This window comes from Salvelinus alpinus, chromosome 22 (genome assembly GCF_045679555.1).
Source record: "Salvelinus alpinus chromosome 22, SLU_Salpinus.1, whole genome shotgun sequence".
Taxonomy (NCBI): Eukaryota; Metazoa; Chordata; class Actinopteri; order Salmoniformes; family Salmonidae; genus Salvelinus; species Salvelinus alpinus.
In genome coordinates, this window is record NC_092107.1 from 19498709 (window position 1) to 19520007 (window position 21299).

General features: G+C 41.9%; 1 protein-coding gene across 2 annotated transcripts in view; it reads left to right on the forward strand.

Annotated features, from left to right (window-relative positions):
* rsrc1 (arginine/serine-rich coiled-coil 1) overlaps positions 1-21299 on the forward strand; it is a 181418-nt gene that overhangs the window by 23086 nt on the left and 137033 nt on the right. For both annotated transcript variants that reach the window (XM_071359466.1, XM_071359467.1), the window contains exon 4: positions 2610-2798. In XM_071359466.1, the coding sequence (XP_071215567.1) occupies positions 2610-2798 (189 nt within the window). The remainder of the gene's footprint in view (positions 1-2609; positions 2799-21299) is intronic.

A 21299-nucleotide genomic window follows, 5' to 3' on the forward strand; every position in this document is an offset into this window, starting at 1 on the left:
GTGGCTGCCGCCGTCCCCCCCGTTCAGAAAAGCAACCGCAGATTTTGTGTTTATTGCATCTGCTTGCCACAAGTTGCTTGGCTGCTAAAATAAGACTGCACTTGTGTTTTCTCCATATGTAGCTATTGGACACGCACAAGCACACACACACAGACCAAAACAGAAAATGGACAGTGTCCAATTCCTCGTCTCACATCCGCCGTCGTACCACACACCCAGTTTCACACACCAAAGTCTGTGGGTTGGCCTGAGGATCTTCCAGACGGGAGGCAGATTCGAGTAATAAACCTATCTATATTCCCCCAGGACGTTAAGGCTGGGTGGTTTACCAGTTCTCTGGTGATATAACCACCTCGTACAGAACTCTCCGATGTATTGTATTCATGTAGCTCTAATTCTGAGAAGGCTTTGCAAACCACAGGTGATTCTCTCCCTCTTGCACGTGTGCAGTATTGTTACGTAGAATATCGATATTATTTACTTGCCTGACGACTCGTACTGAATTCTTCTGCTGCTGTATGTTTGCTACATACTTCAGTCTGAGACTGCCATCATTGAAGTCGTTTGTGGTGATGTCAAAATGATGGGTGTTGTGCAAAACAAAGTCATCGGTGATTGGATCATTTCTAACCAATCAGAGGGTCAAAGCCAATGAGAACTTTTTCTAAATGCTGCTTTATCCACGTGTGTTCTGGCTCTGGCCCAACCAATTGGTTTCTGGGACCAATCAGAACGGTTAAAATGGGTTTGCATTCTAGAAATTGTCGGTGGGGTGTACTCCAATCCAGACTCGTTGCGGAGAAGAAGCTAACGTTTGTGGGCACGGCATAGCGTTTGCCCGGATAAAGGAGTTTGGGTAGCCAGGCAAATGATTTACCACCATTACTAGTGATGACAGTGCAGCGTTTTATGAGATTAAAGATTATATTTATTTTATGAAGGATGTATTCATGTGCTACTTATTAAGACCTGTGTCCTTGCAAATGGCCATGTCATTGTGCAAGCACAGTATTAGGCAGACATTTTGAAAGTCATTTGTATTGTATTAAGAGCTATTTTATTATTATTATTACTATTTTTATACAGTATTCCATGTATCATCTACTCATCATTGACACCCAGCTTTGTTCAACACTAGAACACGTTGTAGAACTCTCCAGGGTCCATAGTGTATGTATAAAGCATCTCACAGTAGGAGTGCTGATCCAGGATCAGTTTTGCGTTTTAGATCATAATGAATTAGATTATATTTACAGGGGGGGACCTGTTTTCAACAGTTGTCCAGACTTTTGTGACAGAACTATTATTAGTTTTATGTCAAAAGAGGGAAGGAAGCAATAATGATTCTGGGACAGCAGGTTTGACCATTTTTTATAGACAAATCAATAAAATGATAGATGATAGAATATAACACCTTAGCTCCCTCTTTTTTTTTTTACAGGCTTCTTTTCACATTGTCATAGTCACACACACACACACACACACACACACACACACACACACACACACACACACACACACACACACACACACACACACACACACACACACACACACACACACACACACACACACACACACACACACACACACACACCAGCCTCCGACTGACAGTGCATTGAAAATGACTTATCTGAATCAATAGAGGTGTGAATGCGTAAAAAACAGACACACTCTGTAGTCTCTCCACTCCACGGAGGTGTGTGTGAGAGAGGCGGTGACAGGCAGCGGTGGCTCTGAAGGCCGGCCCAGCCAGCCTAGCCTGTCTCTATAAGTAGCCCACTAAATCTCATACTAGTCCCAGTGTGCGTGTGTTCAGGGATCCATCCCACTGACTGTCAGGATCAATATGGCCGCCATCTAAAGCCCTCCCTAATTGCCCCCATCTCCAGCCAGTCGCCCATCTCCAACCGTCTGTTTCTAATCAACGCCGACTCGGGTTTCCCAATAGGCTGCTGCCCTAACCAAAAGCTGTAAATTAACTGCCGGCAACTAGTTCCTAGTTCTCTCTTCTCGCTCTCTCGTTCTCTCTCGCTCTCTCTCTCGCGCGTTCTCGTTCTCTCTCTCGTTCTCTCTCTCGTTCTCTCTCTCTCTCTCTCTCTCTCGTTCTCTATGTCTCTCTCGTTCTTGTTCTCTCTCTCATTCTCAATCTCTCTTTCTCTTTCTCTCTCTCTCTCTCTCTCTCTCTCTCGTTCTCTCTCACACACACACATTCGGACTTGTATGACTTTTTCATTTGGTCTTTTCAGCATTTGAAAAGCATGACACAAGGCATTTCAAGTTACAGAGGGCCTACAGTACATAAAGCCCTCTCTAACAGTCTGACTCAAGGCTTTGGGAGTCATCACATACGGGAGATGGATTACCCTGCTTGGGGTGATTTTGGTTGCATGTCAGAATCATGCTGGATAGTGTTAGCGCCAATGCTAACTGGGGTAGCCTTGAAGTTAGGCCAGTAACCGAAAGGTTGCTGGTTCGAATACCGGAGAATTTCAAATCACAACATAATGTACTTTATAGTGAAACAATCAAATTAAGAAATTAAAACATTTTTCTTTTAAAATCGCTTTTTTTTGCGATTCTGATCATGTGTTATGTCATCTCTCCAGGTCTCGTGAGCGACGGCGGTCTCGCAGCAGGAGCAGTGGCCGGTCCAGCCGCAAGAAGAGCCGCAGCCACAGCCGAGACCACAGCAGGCGGAAGGGGCGCGACAAAGACAAGGAGAAGGACAGGGACAATGGCAGGGACCGAGACAAGGACAGAGCCAAGGACAAAGACAAGAGACCCGACAAACAAGGGTGAGTGAAAAGTTCCTTTGTGAGTCCATGGCATACTCACTCTGACATTGCAGCGCCCCCCCCAGGTATATTATGAGAGTATCCAGCAGGGACACCTCGGCTGGGCCTCATCCATCCATCACTCCTTCGCTCTTTCTCCTGGTATCCTCTCATTCGGAATATATTACATTCTCTTTGTTAATGTTGCATCCTTAAGTGTTCCTGCGTCACCTGAACATAGTTGATCTCTTTATCTCTCTACTGTTGATCTGCCTTGGCCCGGGTGCAATATGTTCACACACAAACACAACACACACACAGACATCCCAGGTGCAATATGTGCCAGCCAGCCATGGACCTAACTCACTCAGGGGGCCTTACTTTCCACCAGAATAGCACCTTGATTTACCCATATCCCGCCCCCAAGCACTGTGTCCTAATGTGATTGGAGGGCGGGGTAATGTGATTGGTGGGGAGTCGTTGTCTCTCATATTGAGTGTCGTGTGTCTCAGACCCGTCAGTTAGGTGTCTAGAGCACGGAGGGTCGCGCAGAGAGAGGACTGTGGAGGCACAACCCTGTCCAAATATAACGTATCCATATGCACCATTTAGGCTATCTAGACCGTGACCACATATCAGGGCATGCGTTCGGGGGCCTCATTTATACCCGTTGTGCAAATTTCGAACTAAATATCTGCATCTGCCATTTCTGAAAATATCCAGAATAACCATAACCATTTATAACACCCGTTATATAATTAAGTGATAATGCCCGAGAAGCCGGAGTTTGGAGGATAAATTGGCACAGGTGTTGTTAGGCCCGGCAAACCGTGCCAATATATCCTCCAATCATCGGCTTCGAGGGCATTATCACTTAATTATATAACGGGTGTTATAAATTATCACTTTGATACAACAGGTTACCAACATATTCAAATAGTGATTGACATATTTTCATTAAAAACGTTACTTTAATTTATTCATAATATTTCTTCCTTCCACAAGATATAGTCCTGACACAAATCTAGGGTTACTACCTAAACCGGCTAGTCTGTTCCATTGCCATACTGGCTGGCAGCATTCTTATCCCTTGCTTGCTAGCTAGCCAACTACTGCTAACTTAGTCACATCAAACAGTGCAGCCAGAATAACAACAGAAGCTCCATTTGCATTTGTTTAAGCTGTTTTCTAGTGACATTTATGTGGACGCATCTAAAACAATGAGCTAATGAGGCGTGATTTCGCCTGGCATAAATAACGTGCTCTCGTCAGGACACTCTTGTACAGAAGAGCTAGCCAACAACACAGCTAACACACAACTTCAAACGGAAGCTGGAAAGACTGCAAACAAGCTGCACTTCGTTTCGTTTGACCTTTTTTCAATTGACATTTCTTTGTAAATATCCATAAAAATGATGCCAGCTGATTCATGATTTCGACTGGCTGAGAAACGCTGCTTGCCTGTCTCTCGTCTGGACCTCTACACGTTTATTACTATGGGACAGCTGGAGATCGAATTTGAATATTGTTACAATGTTGCAAATGTTGGAGAGACGGACAGCAAGGTTTATATACAAATCTCTGCTGTTGAAAGTTAAATGTTAGTCTGAAGGAAATGTCTAGATGTTTTTTTTTTCTCCAGTGGAGATAAAGTTTATAAATTGCCTGGCTGGGCTGATGAGACCGTGGATTGCACAGTCAGATGGAATCAGAGTAAATAGGCATTTTAATGTCATAGAGTTTGTGGAATAGACACGGGCTAGAATGCGGTTTTAACCAATCAGCATTCAGGATTAAACCCTTCCGTTGTGTAACACCCGTTTATAAATCAGACCTGTCGTAAAACTGTGCGCACATAAACGAGAATTATAACTTATTTAGGAAAACGTTCTCAGTTCACCTTTTATGGTCACAATAATTGCATTTATTTTGAACTATTGGAATTAGGCCACGTCAGATTTTAAACGAAAGAGCAATGGCACATTTGATCACATTTCTATGGCGGTTTAAGCAGAATGTTTTAAAGGTCCAATGCAGCTGTTTTTATCTCAATTGTTACCCAAAAATTATTTGATATCAATTAAGTACTTACTTAAAAAAAAATCTAAAATAAACCAAAATTGCATCACAGCAAGCAACATTTTGCTAGGACTGTCTGGGGGTGGTCTGAGTCGGGAGGGGGAAACTGAAAACTAGCTGTTATTGGCAGAGAGGTTTGGAACTCTAATTCCTATTGGTCTATTAACTAATTTATCCCCTGATGATGTCACCAGGTAGTCCTAAACTCCATCCCACCCAAACGGTCTCACATTTCAGGCAGTCTTTTCAAACAGCTCTTACACTAAAAGGGCATTATCATAATTTTCACAATTTCACAGTATTATTCCAACCTCAGTGTGGAAATACAGTTGAAGTTGGAAGTTTATATACACCTTAGCCAAAGACATTTAAACTCAGTTTCACAATTCCTGACATTTAATCCTAGTAAAAAGCCCCTGTCTTAGATCAGTTAGGATCACCACTTTATTTTAAGAATGTGAAATGTCAGAATAATAGTAGAGAGAATGATTTATTTCAGCTTTTATTTCTTTCATCACATTCCCAGTGGGTCAGAAGTTTACATACACTCAATTAGTATTTGGTAGCATTGCCTTTAAATTGTTTAACTTGGCTCAAATGTTTCGGGTAGCCTTCTACAAGCTTCCCACAATAAATTGGGTGAATTTTGGCCCATTCCTCCTGACAGAGCTGGTGTAACTTAGTCAGGTTTGTAGACCTCCTTTCTCGCACATGCTTTGTCAGTTCTGCCCACAAATTTTCTATAGAGGTGAGGGCAGGGCTTTGCGATGGCCACTCCAATACCTTGACTTTGTTGTCCTTAAGCCATTTTGCCACAACTTTGGAAGTATGCTTGGGGTCATTGTCCACTTGGAAGACCCATTTGCGACCAAGCTTTAACTTCCTGACTGATATCTAGAGATGTTGCTTCAATATATCCACATAATTTTCCTACCTCATGATGCCATCTATTTTGTGAAGTGCACCAGTCCCTCCTGCAGCAAAGCACCCCCACAACATGATGCTGCCACCCCTGTGCTTCACGGTTGGGATGGTGTTCTTCGGCTTGCAAGCATCCCCCTTTTTCCTCCAAACATAAGAATGGTTATTATGGCCAAACAATTCTATTTGTTTCATCTGACCAGAGGACATTTCTCCAAAAAGTATGATCTTTGTCCCCATGTGCAGTTGCAAACCGTAGTCTGGCTTTTTTATGGCGGTTTTGGAGCAGTGGCTTCTTCCTTGCTGAGCGGCCTTTCAGGTTATGTCGATATAGGACTCGTTTTACTGTGGATATAGATACTTTTGTACCTGTTTCACCCAGCATCTTCACAAGGTCCTTTGCTGTTGTTCTGGGATTGATTTGCACTTTTCGCACCAAAGTATGTTCATCTCTAGGAGACAGAAGGTGTCTCCTTCCTGAGTGGTATGACGGCTGCGTGGTCCCATGGTGTTTATACTTGCATACTATTGTTTGTACAGATGAATGTGGTACCTTGAGGCATTTGGAAATTTCTCCCAAGGATGAACCAGACTTGTGGACGTCTGATTTCTTGGCTGATTTATTTTGCTTTTCCCATGATGTCAAACAAAGTGGCATTGAGTTTGAAGGTAGGCCTTGAAATACATCCACAGGTACACCTCCAATTGACTCAAATTACGTCAATTAGCCTATCAGAAGCTTCTAAAGCCATGACATCATTTTCTGTAATTTTCCAAGCTGTTTAATGGAACAGTCAACTTAGTGTATGTAAACTTCTGACCCACAGGAATTGTGATACAGTGAATTATAAGTGAAATAATCTGTCTGTAAACTATTGTTGGGTAAATGACTTGTGTCATGCACAAAGTAGATGCCCTAACCGACTTGCCAAAACTATAGTTTGTTAACAAGAAATTTGTGGAGTGGTTGACAAACAAGTTTTTAATGACTCTAACCGAAGTGTTTGTAAACTTCCGACTTGAACTGTATATGTAAAGTACAGATAATCACGTTTTTGACTGCATGGGGCCTTTAATATTTTACAGTGAGTTTAATCTTTTAGCGAGTGCCAACCACTTGATTGATATATTCAAAACAATTTTAAAGTAAAATACTACAGCCCACACTTCTATGCAAAATACAAATTATTGTTCAATATTTTGTTTATCAATAGATTGTGTTTCGCCTGCCTTGGTATAGGCTCGGAGCGTATGATGTCATGCTCCTATTGCACAGCAATACTGTAGCCTATACCCATACTGTCAAATCTTTTACAAAAATATGTCACCCTTAGACTTTTTTCAAGTAACTCACAATTTTCCCTACAAATAAGTTGAAATTGATCAAAGTATTTCACTGTTAATATTACAGAACCTTTGTTTTTGATTCAGAACTTAATATATCAATTTAAATCAGAAAATTTACAGAAATGGCATTGACAAAATGATTGACTCCCCAGACTTAATATTTGGTAGCACACAGCCTTTAGTCAAAATTACTCAATCAATGAGTTTCCTGCACCTCTTTACTGGCAGTTTGGCCCACTCCTCTTGTGCAAACTACTCCAGTTTTCCCAATTTTGAAGGGTGCCTTCTCCCAACTGCTGTTTTCAGGTCTCCACAAAGTTTCAATGCGAATTAGATCTGGGCTCATCGCTGGACAATTCAGAACAGTCCAGCGTTTTGTCTTGAACCATTCCTGGTTGCTTTTTGAAGTGTGTTTGGGGTCATTGTCCTGCTGGAAGACCCATGACCTTCGACGTGACCCAGCTTTCTGACACTAGGTCCGACATTGGAGCGCAAAGTGCCTTGGTATTCTCCTGATTTCATGATGCCATGCACACATTCAAGACACCCAGTGCCAGAGGTAACAAAGAAACCCCAAACGTGTTATTTGTTTTTGAAGGCTTCATTTTGTTTTCTGGTAACATAAAGATGGTGTGCTTTACCAAAAAGCTATAATTTGGTCTCCGCTGTCCACAGCACATTCTCGCAGAAGGATTTTGGCATGTTCAGGTGTGTTTTGGCAAATTTCTGTCGGGCTTTCTTATGTCTCTCTCTCAGCAGTGGTGTCCTGCTGGGTCTCCGACCATATAACCAATATATACCATGTGACCAATAAAATTTGATTAAACTAGAGGTCGAACGATTATGATTTTTCAATACCGATACCGATTATTGGAGGACCAAAAAATGCCAATACCGGGTAATCGGACGATTTTTATTTTATTTGTAATAATGGCAATTACAACAATACTGAATGAACACTTATTTTAACTTAATATAATACATCAATAAAATCAATTTAGCCTCAAATAAATAATGAAACACGTTCAATTTGGTTTCAATAATGCAACAACAAAGTTTTGGAGAAGAAAGTAAAAGTGCAATATGTGCCATGTAAGAAAGCTAACGTTTAAGTTCCTTGCTCAGAACATGAGAACATATGAAAGCTGGTGGTTCCTTTTAACAGTCTTCAATATTCCCAGGTAAGAAGTTTTAGGTTGTAGTTATTATAGGAATTATAGGACTATTTCTCTCTATACGATTTGTATTTCATATAGGCACTTTAGTATTGCCAGTGTAACAGTATAGCTTTCGTCCCTCTCCTCGCCCCTACCTGGGCTCGAACCAGGAACACATCGACAACAGCTACCCTCGAAGCAGCGTTACCCATGCAGAGCAAGGGGAACAACTTCTCCAAGTCTGACGTTTGAAACGCTATTAGCGCGCACCCCGCTAACCAGCTAGCCATTTCACATCGGATACTCCAGCCTAGTCTCGGGAGTTGATAGGCTTGAAGTCATAAACAGCGCAATGCTTGAAGCATTGCGAAGAGCTGCTGGCAAGACGCAAAGTGCTGTTTGAATGAATGCTTACGAGCCTGCTGGTGCCTACCATCGCTCAGTCAGACTGCTCTATGAAATCATAGACTTAATTATAACATAATAACACACAGAAATACGAGCCATGAGTCATTAATATGGTTGAATCCGGAAACTATCATCTCGAAAACAAAACGTTTATTCTTTCAGTGAAATACGGAACCGTTTCGTATTTCATCTAACGGGTGGCATCCATAAGTCTAAATATTCCTGTTACATTGCACAACCTTCAATGTTATGTCATAATTATGTAAAATTCTGTTAAATTAGTTTGCAACGAGCCAGGCGGCCAAACTGTTGCATATACCCTGACTCTGCGTGCAATGAACACAAGAGAAGTGACAATTTCACCTTGTTAATATTGCCTGCTAACCTGGATTTCTTTTAGCTAAATATGCAGGTTTAAAAATATGTACTTGTGTATTGATTTTAAGAAAGGCATTGATGTTTATGGTTAGGTACACGTTGGAGCAACGACAGTCCTTTTTCGCAAATGCGCACCGCATCGATTATATTCAATGCAGTACACGCTAGATAAACTAGTAATATCATCAACCATGTGTAGTTAACTAGTGATTATGATTGATTGATTGTTTTTTATAAGATACGTTGAATGCTAGCTAGCAACTTACCATAGCTTCTTACTGCATTTGCGTAACAGGCAGGCTCCTCGTGGAGTGCAATGTAAAGCAGGTGGACTAGTTAACTGTAAGGTTGCAAGATTGAATCCCCGAGCTGACAAGATAAAAATCTGTCGTTCTGCCCCTGAACAAGGCAGTTAACCCACCGTTCCTAGGCCGTCATTGAAAATAAGAATGTGTTCTTAACTGACTTGCCTAGTTAAATAAAGGTGTAAAAAAAACACCGATTTCACGATTGTTATGAAAACTTGAAATCGGCCCTAATTAATTGGCCATTCCGATTAATCGGTCGACCTCTAGATTTAACCCTCTTTCATTGATTCGGGACGGATGGTGCGAGTTGAAACTGTCGTACCTTTTGTTTGAATGTTAGCTTGAATCTGTGTGGCAGTTGATCGAGGTGCTTTCTGTCGTTGCAATCTTCCATCAAGTTTTCTGATTTGGGCCTTGTCCAAGGAGGTTTGCTACAGTGGCATGGGCTTTAAACTTCTTGACAACATTACGTAGGGTGGAAACAGGAACATCAAGGTATCTGGAGATGGACTTGTAGCCTTGATATTGTCCACGCTTGGCTACAACCGTCGTGTGTCTGACCTCCTCAGCTAATTCTCTGGTTTTCTTTCTTTTCTCCATGCTCATTGCAGTAAACACAGTGACACAAAACAGGATAATGTGTCCTTCTCTCTATTCAAACTGGTTGACTGAGGGATTTTTATATGGCAGGCACCTGCAACTCACATGGAGAGGAGTTCAATTCAATAGTAAAGGAGAATCACCTGCTTGAAATCTAATTATTTTTAACTACTTCTAGAAGATGCCAATAATATTGTCCAGGCCATTTTAGGATTTATTTGTGGAATAAGCTAACATTTACCTTATTTACATAAGTATTCAGACCCTTTGCTATGAGGCTCGAAATTGATCTCAGGTGCATCCTGTTTCAATTGATCATCCTTGATGTTTCTACAACTTGATTGGAGTCCACCTGTGGTAAATTCAAATGATTGAACATTATTTGGAAAAGGCATACACCTGTCTATATAAGGTCCCACAGTGTACAGTGCATGTCAGAGCAAAAACCAAGCCATGAGGTCGAAGGAATTGTCCGTTGAGCTCCGAGACAGGATTGTGTCGAGTCATAGATCTAGGGGAGGGTACCAATACATGTCATCAGCATTGAAAGGCCGCAAGAACACAGTGTTCTCCATCATTCTTAAATGGAAGAAATTTGAAGCCACCAAGACCACCAACCTGACAGAGCTTGAGAGGATCTGCAAAGACGAATTGGAGAAAGTCCCCAAATACAGGTGGTGTGCCAAGTTTGTAGCGTAAAACCCAAGAATACTCGAGTTGCTTCAACAAATTACTGAGTAAAGGGTTTGAATACTTATGTAAATGTGATATTTCATTTTTCTTCTTTTTAATACATTTGCAAAAATACGTTTTTATGGCTTTGTCATTATGGGATATTGTGTGTAGATTGATGAGGGGAAAAAACTATTTAATCCGTTTTAGAATAAGGCTGTAATGTAACAAAATGTGGAAAAAGTCAAGGGGTCTAAATACTTTCTGATTTCACTGTACATAAAGTACTAGTCAAAAGTTTGGACACACCTACTCATTCCAGGGTTTTTCTTTATTTTTACTGTTTTCTGCGTTATAGAATAATAGTGAAGACATCAAAACTATGAAATAACACATGGAATCATGTAGTAACCCAGAAAGTGTTAAACAAATCAAAATATATTTTATATTTGAGATTTTTCAAAGTAGCCACCCTTTGCCTTGATGACAGCATTCTCTCAACCAGCTTCACCTGGAATGCTTTCCAACAGTCTTGAAGGAGTTCCCACATATCCCAAGCACTTGTTGGTAAAAATAAAGAAAAGCCCTTGAATGACTAGGTGTGTCCACACTTTTGACGAAGGAGATGATCGTGGACTTCAGGAAACTGCAAAGGGAGCACCCCCCTATCCACATCGACGGGACAGCAGTAGAGAAGGTGGAAAGTTTTAAGTTCCTCGGTGTACATATCACCGACAAACTGAAATTGTCCACGCACACAGACAGTGTGGTGAAGAAGGCTGAAAAAATGTGGCTTGTCACCGAAACCCTCACTAACTTTTACAGTTGCACAATTGAGAGCATCCTGTCTGGCTGTATCACCGCTTGGTATGGCAACTGCACCGCCCACAACCGTAGGGCTCTCCAGAGGGTGGTGCGGTCTGCACGACGCATCACCGGGGGCAAACTACCTGCCCTCCAGGACACTTACAGCACCCGATGTCACAGGAAGGCAATAAAGATCAAGGATTATAACCACCCGAGCCACTGCCTGTTCACCCCGCTTCCATCCAGAAGGCGAGGTCAGTACAGTTGCATCAAAGCTGGGACAGAGAGATAGAAGCTGTTTTTCAATCTCAAGTTCATCAGCCATCACTAACACAGAGAGGATGCTGCCTACATACAGACTTGAAATCATTGGCCACTTTAATAAATGGATCACTAGTCACTTTAATAATGCCACTTTCATAATGTTTACATATCTTGCATTACTCATTTCATATGTATGTACTGTATTTTATACTATATCTTGCATCTTGCCCATGCCACTGTCATTGCTCATCCATATATTTATATGTATATATTCTTATTCCATCCCTTTACTTAGATTTATGTGTATTAGGTAGTTGTTGTTTAATTGTTAGATTACTTGTTAGATATTACTGCACTGTCGGAACTAGAAGCACAAGCATTTCGGTACACTCGCAATAACATCTGCTAACCATGTGTATGTGACTAATCAAATTTGATTTGATTTGAATCTTGAATCAAAGGATTTAGTGGCTACGTACAGTGAGTTTGAAAGGTCGAATGGGGGGGGTTTGTGAGCAACACATTGCCTTTTAAAGGGGCTAGATGTTTTATTTATTTAGCTGTATTACACATTTCCTTTTCTTAGATTGATATCTAAAGTATCAGCCAAACAAATAGAGTGAACACGCTAAACTAAAAAGGCCAGTGGAATCTATCTATATTTTCTTATTCAGGCTTCAATATCCTTTAAAATGCTTGATAAGGATCTCTGACCCCGCTCTGTGTTTGTGAGAGTTTTTTGATGGACTGTGTTGGTTTAGATCCGCACACACCAGCTAACCAGGCCACCCAACACACCATCTAACAGAGCCACGTCCCCTTTTTCTCTTTTTCCATAATGGATCTATTCTTCACCGCTTTGAGAGAAAATCCAAGAAGTCTTCTGGAGTAGACTACCTTGTGCAAGAAGAAAGGAATTTCTATCCAATTGGCCTCTTATGGCATTCCCTGTGGTTAGTGGAGATGGGCTTATGATGATGGGAGGCAATGTTGTAGTACTCGAGACCGGTCTCGAGACCACATATTGAGTGTCTCGGTCTTGTCTCTGTGTTGGATACATTTTTACTCGGTCTTGACTCGGTCTCGGACAGTGAGGACTCGTAATTTCTTCCAGAGACCAGCGGCGTAAAAAACTCATAATTATCAGCTTCCATTCCGTCAATGCATAAGTTCTTGTAAAATGAATATCATATTGCCTATTGAAACCTGGGATACCTACTTTACTCTTAAAATTACTGTCCTTTACTTTCGTAGAAAAACATCATCACTCTTTGTCCAGATTCTCTTGACTTGCTGGTAGGGAAGAGTGGGGGAAATTGTAAAAGTGTTTATATCTATTTATGTTTGCGAAGTGGCAAATCTATTCGACCTAGGCCTTCAGTTATGACAGTCTCGTGATGCTGAATGGACAGACACTATAATACCTCACGTAGGAGAGTGCACTTTTTGTAAAACACAAAGGGCCCTATGGTGTAGTGGAGGCTATACGCAGGTATACGCCCTATACCCACTTTGTTTTCAGTAGGCATTGCTTATACTCACTTCTTAATCCCTACTGTTGCGTGTCAAAGTCGTGTAGTAGAGGTATACGATTTATTAATTATGTAGTACAATAGAGAAATCATGCACAAAGTAGTCTACAGAATCGCAAAGTATGTGAAATATATTCACATGCGCGCGGCACGTACTGTAGAGGGCATTTGTTTTGCTCAATTGAATTAAAGGGCAACTACACCCTCCAAAAAGATATATAAACTCTGCAAAAAAAAGAAACGCCCCTTTTTCAGGACCCTGTTTTTCAAAGAGAATTTGTAAAAATTAAAATAACTTCATAGATCTTCATTGTAAAGGGTTTAAACACTGTTTCCCATGCTTGTTCAATGAACCATAAAATGTATGAACATGTATGAGACACTAACAAATTACAGACGGTAGGCAATTAAGGTCACAGTTATGACAACTTAGGACACTAAAGAGGCCTTTCTACTGACTCTGGAAAAACACCAAAAGAAAGGTGCCCAGGGTCCCTGCTCATCTGCGTGAATGTGCCTTAGGCATGCTGCAAGGAGGCATGAGGACTGCAGATGTGGCCAGGGCAATAAATTGCAATGTCTGTACTGTGAGACGCCTAAGACAGCGCTACAGGGGGACAGGACAGACAGTTGATCGTCCTCGCAATGGCAGACCATGGGTAACAACACCTGCACAGGATTGGTACATCCAAACATCACACCTGCGGGACAGGTACAGGATGGCAACAGCAACTGCCCGAGTTACACAAGGAAAGGACAATCCTTCCATCAGTGATCAAACTGTCCGCAGTAGGCTGAGAGAGGCTGGGCTGAGGGCTTGTAGGCCTGTTGTAAGGCAGGTCTACAAGTCCCACTGAACACGTCTGGGACCGGTTGGATCGGAGGGTGAGGGCTAGGGGCATTCCCCCCAGAAATGTCCAGGAACTTGCAGGTGCCTTGGTGGAAGAGTGGGGTAACATCTCACAGCAAGAACTGGCAAATCTGGTGCGGTCAATGAGGAGATGCACTGCCATACTTAATGCAGCTGGTGGCCACACCAGATACTGACTATTACTTTTGATTTTGACCCCACCCTTTGTTCAGGGACACATTATTCCATTTCTGTGTAATGGTGGAACAAACTCCCTCACGACTCCAGGTCAGCGGAGTCAATCACCACCTTCCGGAGACACCTGAAACCCCACCTCTTTAAGGAATACCTAGGATAGGATAAAGTAATCCTTCTAACCCCCCCCCCTTAAAAGAGTTAGATGCACTATTGTAAAGTGGTTGTTCCACTGGATATCATAAGGTGAATGCACCAATTTGTAAGTCGCTCTGGATAAGAGCGTCTGCTAAATGACTTAAATGTAAATGTAAATGTATGTCTCAGATGTTGAATCTTGTCATGTTTATAATTTTTTTTTACACATGTTAAGTTTGCTGAAAAATACGCAGTTGGCAGTGAGAGGACGTTTATTTTTGTGCTGAGTTTAAATGCTTCCCCCGCCCCCCAGACCTCATAGTCTGCACCATACAGCTGGTGATCGAAGTCAGCGCGCATGCGCACATCCTGCCACAAAGAGTCGCTGGAGCACAATGGGACAAGGACATCCCGGCCCGCCAAACCGTCCCCTAACCCGTACGATGCTGGGCCAATTGTGCGCCGCCTCATGGGTTTCCCGGTCGTTTCCCGGGGATCGAACCCGGGTCTGTAGTGATGCCTCTAGCAATGCGATGCAGTGCCTTAGACCGCTGCGCCACTCAGGAGGCTTCCACCAGATGATGATTATTTGAAACGTAACTTCTTGTTGAAAGTTATTCTTGAAAAAGGAGAAGCTAATAAATTACCAACAACATCCTCTTTGATAACACCTGCTGCATCCACTTCAATCTAGCCTACAACAAAAGCTAGCTAGCTCGATCTTGGGATAACTACTGCTCGCTATTGCACAGTGACCTGTTCGCTTCCGAGAAGGCAAAAGTGTCCATACATTTTTGTAAAAACAGTTCCACCAATTGCAAGTCAATGTGATTGGTTGATAACACTGTCACTCCAACATTTTGCACTAATACAGTTGAATGGCAGATTCCTTCTATCAAGCTTCTGATGGCCTAGCCTATGGCTGACTTAGCTAGCTAGATGTATCTCCCCAGAGACCACCAAAGAAAAAGCCTGATTTTGATTTTCTTCTTCAATAATAACCCTTTCCTTTCTAACAAAAATTCAAGAGATTAAATCAGAACATCATTGAAAATACTAATATTATTATTTTATAAATCATTAGCCTTTCTCTTAAAGTGTAGAAGGCCCTCATTGTTCCCCATTGTGTTTGGGTCAGTAAACATTTATAGAGTGGCTCTATTTGTCCTCAGCATGCTTTTTTTTTCAAAACTCTAAATGTCTAAAGAATCCATATTTTCTTCTGAAATGTGACTTGTTTCAGGAAACTAGGCGTATGTCGCAAATCACGACTTCACAGGAGAGGCATTTTAATGTTTATTTGTATTTTTGATCAAAATGTGTTTTTGGGCAGAAATGCCTTCTGGAACATTTCAACTTTCTTGTGCCTTAATAACGAATCTGTAAATATGAATAAAGTTGTTAAATTACGAGCCTAGTTCGTTTAGCCACAGAAATAGACAGGAAACTTCCTGCTTGCCATGATTGGCTGAGATAATGAATGGGCTGGGCATGCCGAGAGATGAGTTTCGGATTGTCTGCCATGTAGCATTGTCTTTCTATAAAATGAGCTGCTCGTTGTGTAGATAATCCTTTCTACTGTAGTTTTTTCGAAAGATATAACATTAGCCATCGAGAACTGCAATGTACTCTCAATACAATTGCTGCCCTGAATTTATCAGGCGCTATTGACAAAGGTCAGTGGGAAAAAGTTATGATGGACTACTTTCAGGAGGACGGTTGTACCATGCTGATTCTCTTAGAATCGTAAAATGAATCGGACAATGAGGAAATCCCTGATTTTAGGTAAAAACATTTTCATTGAAGAAGACATTGTAGAGTCTTCTGATGACAGTGATAGGGAAGAAACGGCGATCAACAGTGTTGTCACGGAAGAAGTTGACCGAGTTAAGAAATCAGTGGAATGTCTGGTAGGAGCAGAGGAGTTGATGAGATGAATACAATTCTGGTGTTTGATTGCAATTGCAGAGGGAGTCGAAAAGAGAACGCGGAAGGCTGTTGTATAAAACACCTGTCTCCGGATTACATCTTCAAACTAAGGGCAACCATGGCATCTGTGACAGAGCGGGAGAAAGATCTGATTTTTATGGAATTTCACACGGTCAGTGTGAACCAGAGTGGCTTGACACAACGGGCCAAGCAAGCTGTACAAACAAAACGGAAACGACATCTTATTTAATGAAAGGGGTTTCAGTCCGCCGTGAAGCGTTCATGTATATGGGTCTAGAGTCTAGCTACAGTTTCAGATATTATACGTTTCTAATTTTGTCAGAAAGTTGTTTTTTTATTGCAAGTTAAAGCTTACAGCTAGCTGACGTTAGGTGGCTGGCTCGCTAGCATTAGCGTTAAGTGTATGATCTGTGTCGTAATATAGCCATTTGCGTTGCTAGTTATAGCCTAATGTTAGCTAGTTAACTAGCTAACATTGAACCTATTTGGTTTACTTTAGCTAGCTATGACTGTCGGTTTGTATTGCTAGTATTCTATGAATTGGGATAATGGTACATTGTTTAGCTAGCCAGTTACTGATATTATTCTTGTACGTACTGTATATTATTTGGTTCTTTTTCTACTGGCATCGACAGTAGAGAAAGTAATTTTTTTCTTTATATTGACACGATCTATTTTTGATATTGCTACTATGCAAGTAACCATTTGGCTGTACCGTTTACACATTCTGTAGAGACCCATCTACTTAGCAAGATGTGGCTGGAGGTTATTGCATTTCTTTCACATGACCCGTCAATTTAGACAAGTGTGTCTGGGTACGCGGCGTCTAATATTTATGATTTTTTTTCTTCTTCTGGACACTCTGTTTACCTGGAATGTTTCCTTATTGTAGGCTACTACGTTTACCGCTTTTAGTCTTAATCTTTACTACACTACTCACTGTTTAGCACATGACCTCACCTGTGAGTCCTGAAAGAGATGGGTGGGGCTAAGGCTTAAGAGGGTGTGAACAATGCTGAATGGGTGTAGACAAAAGAGCTTTCCAGAAGGTGTACCAAAACATTCAAACTTGGCCTAGCTATGAGTAAGAGAGATGTGGCCCTTAAACATTTGCTCTCCACTCACCAGTTCAACATCTATCAGCTCATTAGTGCTGGTAATACACACAGAGCCAGCAGCGTGTGTGTGTTTGGCCTGTGTTGCAGTACAGAGCCCTGCCCTCCAGCCATGGATGGTGTTGTTGTGATTGTGTCTGTGAGTGGATCGGTCTGGGGAACCTTTGGCAGTCTGTGTGTTAGTTGGGCTGTTTTGCAGGACTCTAGGCTGTGTCTGGGTAGGCCAGGGAGAGAGGAAAACTTCAAACGTAGCGCTGAGGGTTTGATTGAATGAAATCAATGCGTAACTGTAAGTGTGGCGGGGGTTGAGGGGGGGGGGGCACTAAAGCACTGGTGCCGGCAGCTATCTGGACGCAGTGGAGGGGAGCGGGAGAGGAGGGAGGTGGGAGAAAGGGGGAGGTGTGGGGGGGGGATACATCCCGTTCCTCCAGGTGGGCGTGGTGGATCTCCATTGAGGCTCCCAAGGGGGGGAGGGGCGAGGAGGTTTGGAAGTGAACTCCGCCTGCAGATGGGCATAGCGGTAGACTGGTCAGGAACACACACATACGTACTCACACACACATCAAGGGGGGGATCTCCTTCCAGACTCGTACACAGAGGAGCGAGCGTTGTTCTGTTGACGATGCTGCCCTGTGGCAATACTGCTGCTGTAACTGTAATTTAGCTGCTTTTCCCTCCCACAAATAATGAGGCAAGACTCTCCTCAAAACACACCCGTAGCTTCACAAACCCACCTCCGCTCACATTAAAACTCAAAACTGCTAAACAGACAGAAAATAAAAAGAGCTTTGTAATTCCAACCAAACAGCCCAGTTCTCTGCCTGTTTGTGTGGAGAGCCATGCCCCGACCCATGCCTGAACACGTTAGCAACACAACACAAACGGCTAACTAACTAGCAGGCTGACTGGTTTACACAGGATAAGTGCACAAGAGAGAGAGTGCCTGTAATGTTTGATGCCACAGGATAAATGTTTCTAAGTGTGTGCATGTATTTACTCAATAACAACAATTCCAAATAGAAAACTAAATTTGGTACTACAACTTTTTAGTGAAATTCTTCCTGCTTTAGTATTTGATCCTAAGGTGCCTTTTGGTGTGGGCTTTCAATGTGGCTTTTACTGAGGAATGGCTTCCGACTGGCCACTTCCGTCTGGCCATAAAGGCCTGATTGGTGGAGTGCTGCAGAGATGGTTGCCCTTCTGGAAGGTTCTTCCCTTCTCCCCCGAATGCGCAGTTTGACTGGGCACCCAGCTCTAGGAAGAGTCTTGGTGGTTACAAACTTCTTCAATTTAAGAATGATGGAGGCCACTGTGTTCTTGGGGACCTTCAATGCTGCAGACATTTTTTGGTACCCTTCCCCAGATCTGCGCCTGTGACAATCCTATCACGGAGCTCTACGGACAATTCCATTGACCTCATGGCTTGGTTTTTGCTCTGACATGCACTGTCCAATGTGGTACATTATATAGACAGGTGTCTGCCTTTCCAAATCATGTCCAATCAATTGAGTTAACCACAGGTTGCCTCCAATGAAGTTGTTTTCGCTTTGTTATGTGGTATTGTGTGTAAAAAATGTTTTTGTTTGTTTTAATCCATTTTCGAATAAGGCTGTAACGTAACAATATGTGGAAATAGTAGTCAAGGGGTCTGAATACTTTCCGACGGCACTGTATATGGTTAAGCAAATACAGTTCATACTTATACACTGTTACATTAGGTCTTTGGCCTCATTGTCATCTACATTCACATTCACATTTTTGTCACCCTTAAAATGAAAAAGTAGTCACTCTCAGGAAATGCCCAAGATGAACATATTTATGGAAAATGTGTAATCACTGTAGAGTTAAATAAAAAACACGCGTTGCTCATCTAACACTTGGACTCCAGACACTAGGAACCCATTTTCTCTGTAGGGAGAGAGGGGAGTTGCATTTTTATTTATTTTTTCTCCTCAGTTAAAATAGTAAAATCGGAATACAATTTCACCATTTGACAACTGACATATTTGCCTTTGATAACCATCAGTCTTATATTTCCAGGTTAAATACATTCAGTTTAGGATGAAGGGAGTTAGTATTTTGGGGATAATTGGAGGAGGCGGCTATTAGGCAGAATGAATGTTTCCAGTTTCCATTCAACATAATGTCTTCCTGCAATCTAATACTCAATACATGTGTAGCTTTTGGGCTAATGCTGCCACCATCTCAGGCAAAGCTTGAATGGGGAAAAACATAGTAATAATATTTCTGTGCAGTAGGGTAATCTATTGGGATAGTATGTCATCAATACTCAAAGTAAATCCCGGGTAGTATATTTTCCTTAACAGGTTAGCTATATAGATGTCTGGCATTAGAAGATGAGAAGTTTATTATTAGGTAAAACAATTGTTCTTGGCCAGTGAGGGGAAATACAATGATGGCATTGACATGTGCTTATCAGTCTGATTATGCTCCAATACTTGATAATGGTGGGGCTGGAAACACAGGCTTGCCAGGCATTGTAGCAAACAAGTGTCATGAAATACATGCACCAGAAACAGACTTGTCAGATAATTATCAGCAAGCTAGGCTAGCTATATGCAGCAAAATAGCTAGCTAGTGCGCTGCTTGGCTAGCTAAATAGCGACTTGGCTGAACACAGACACTGTCCTTTGATTGGCTAACTGGATCAGTCTCGTCGCAAGACTTTGGCTAAAGATTTGACATGTTGAATCTTGGAAACTCCAGCCAACAACATGACATTCTAAAACTAGACTGTTCAGATCAAACAAACCGTTACGTGATGTCTCATCTTATGTATCTGAACTGGGCTTTATGATCATGACTATTCCGTGCCAGTAGACTAGTGTGGAGTGCAGTAGCTAGCTAGCTAGCCAATATCAGCATGGCTTTCAGACGTCCAGAAATATAACACAAGGTTAAGTAACGTTACATAAGTTAGCTAGTTACGACTAACTAGTGAAGCAACATTTTATATTAAAATGAAACAAACCAATGTCGCAGTCATCTTATTTTTATTAAAATTGTTATTTAACCTTTTTAACTAAGCAAGTTAAGCAGTTAAGAACAAATTCTTTACTTGTCAGCTCGGGGATTCGATCCACCAACTTTTCGGTTACTGGCCCAACACTCTAACCACTAGGCTACCTGCAGCCCCATCTAACAAGCTACACTAGCTAATCTTAGCTAGCCAGCTAATACGAACTATTGGATGCATGGCATGAAAACAATCAAAACAAATAATCCAAAATATAATAGTTGCATACATATTTACAACTAAATAGCAAAAACAGCATTTCACTTTATCTAGCAAGATCTATTACCAAGCTAGCTATGTCTTTTCAGCAGAAAAAATGCTAACTCTGGCTCGGTTTCAATCTTTTCAACTCCCCACTGAAGTTTTCTCAACTGTGTGAACTCAAATTCTCAGTTTACTCTCATCTTGACCCGTTTCACCTGTCTGCTCTCCAAATTTCTCTGTTTAGATGGAGGAGTAGCTGCTGCTTGGTCAGGTCGTTTGCCCCTCGTGTCTGCCACTAGCCAAGCTGGTTAGCTTTCATACGGCTACCCGTTAGAATATCCCTGAGCTGTGGCACCGCCTCCTCACTGACGGAGACACTTCATGCGGCACAAAATCAGGCGGGAAAATCCAACCCGACAGGGAAAATTAAAACCAATGAATACAGCGACGCTCAGGCAGGCTAGAGGCGCAATATTGTTACTTTTGCGTCACATTGGATGACCACTAGCAACTTATTGGAGCTTTTGAATTTTTTTTGTCGTTGCAAAAGTTATGCTTGT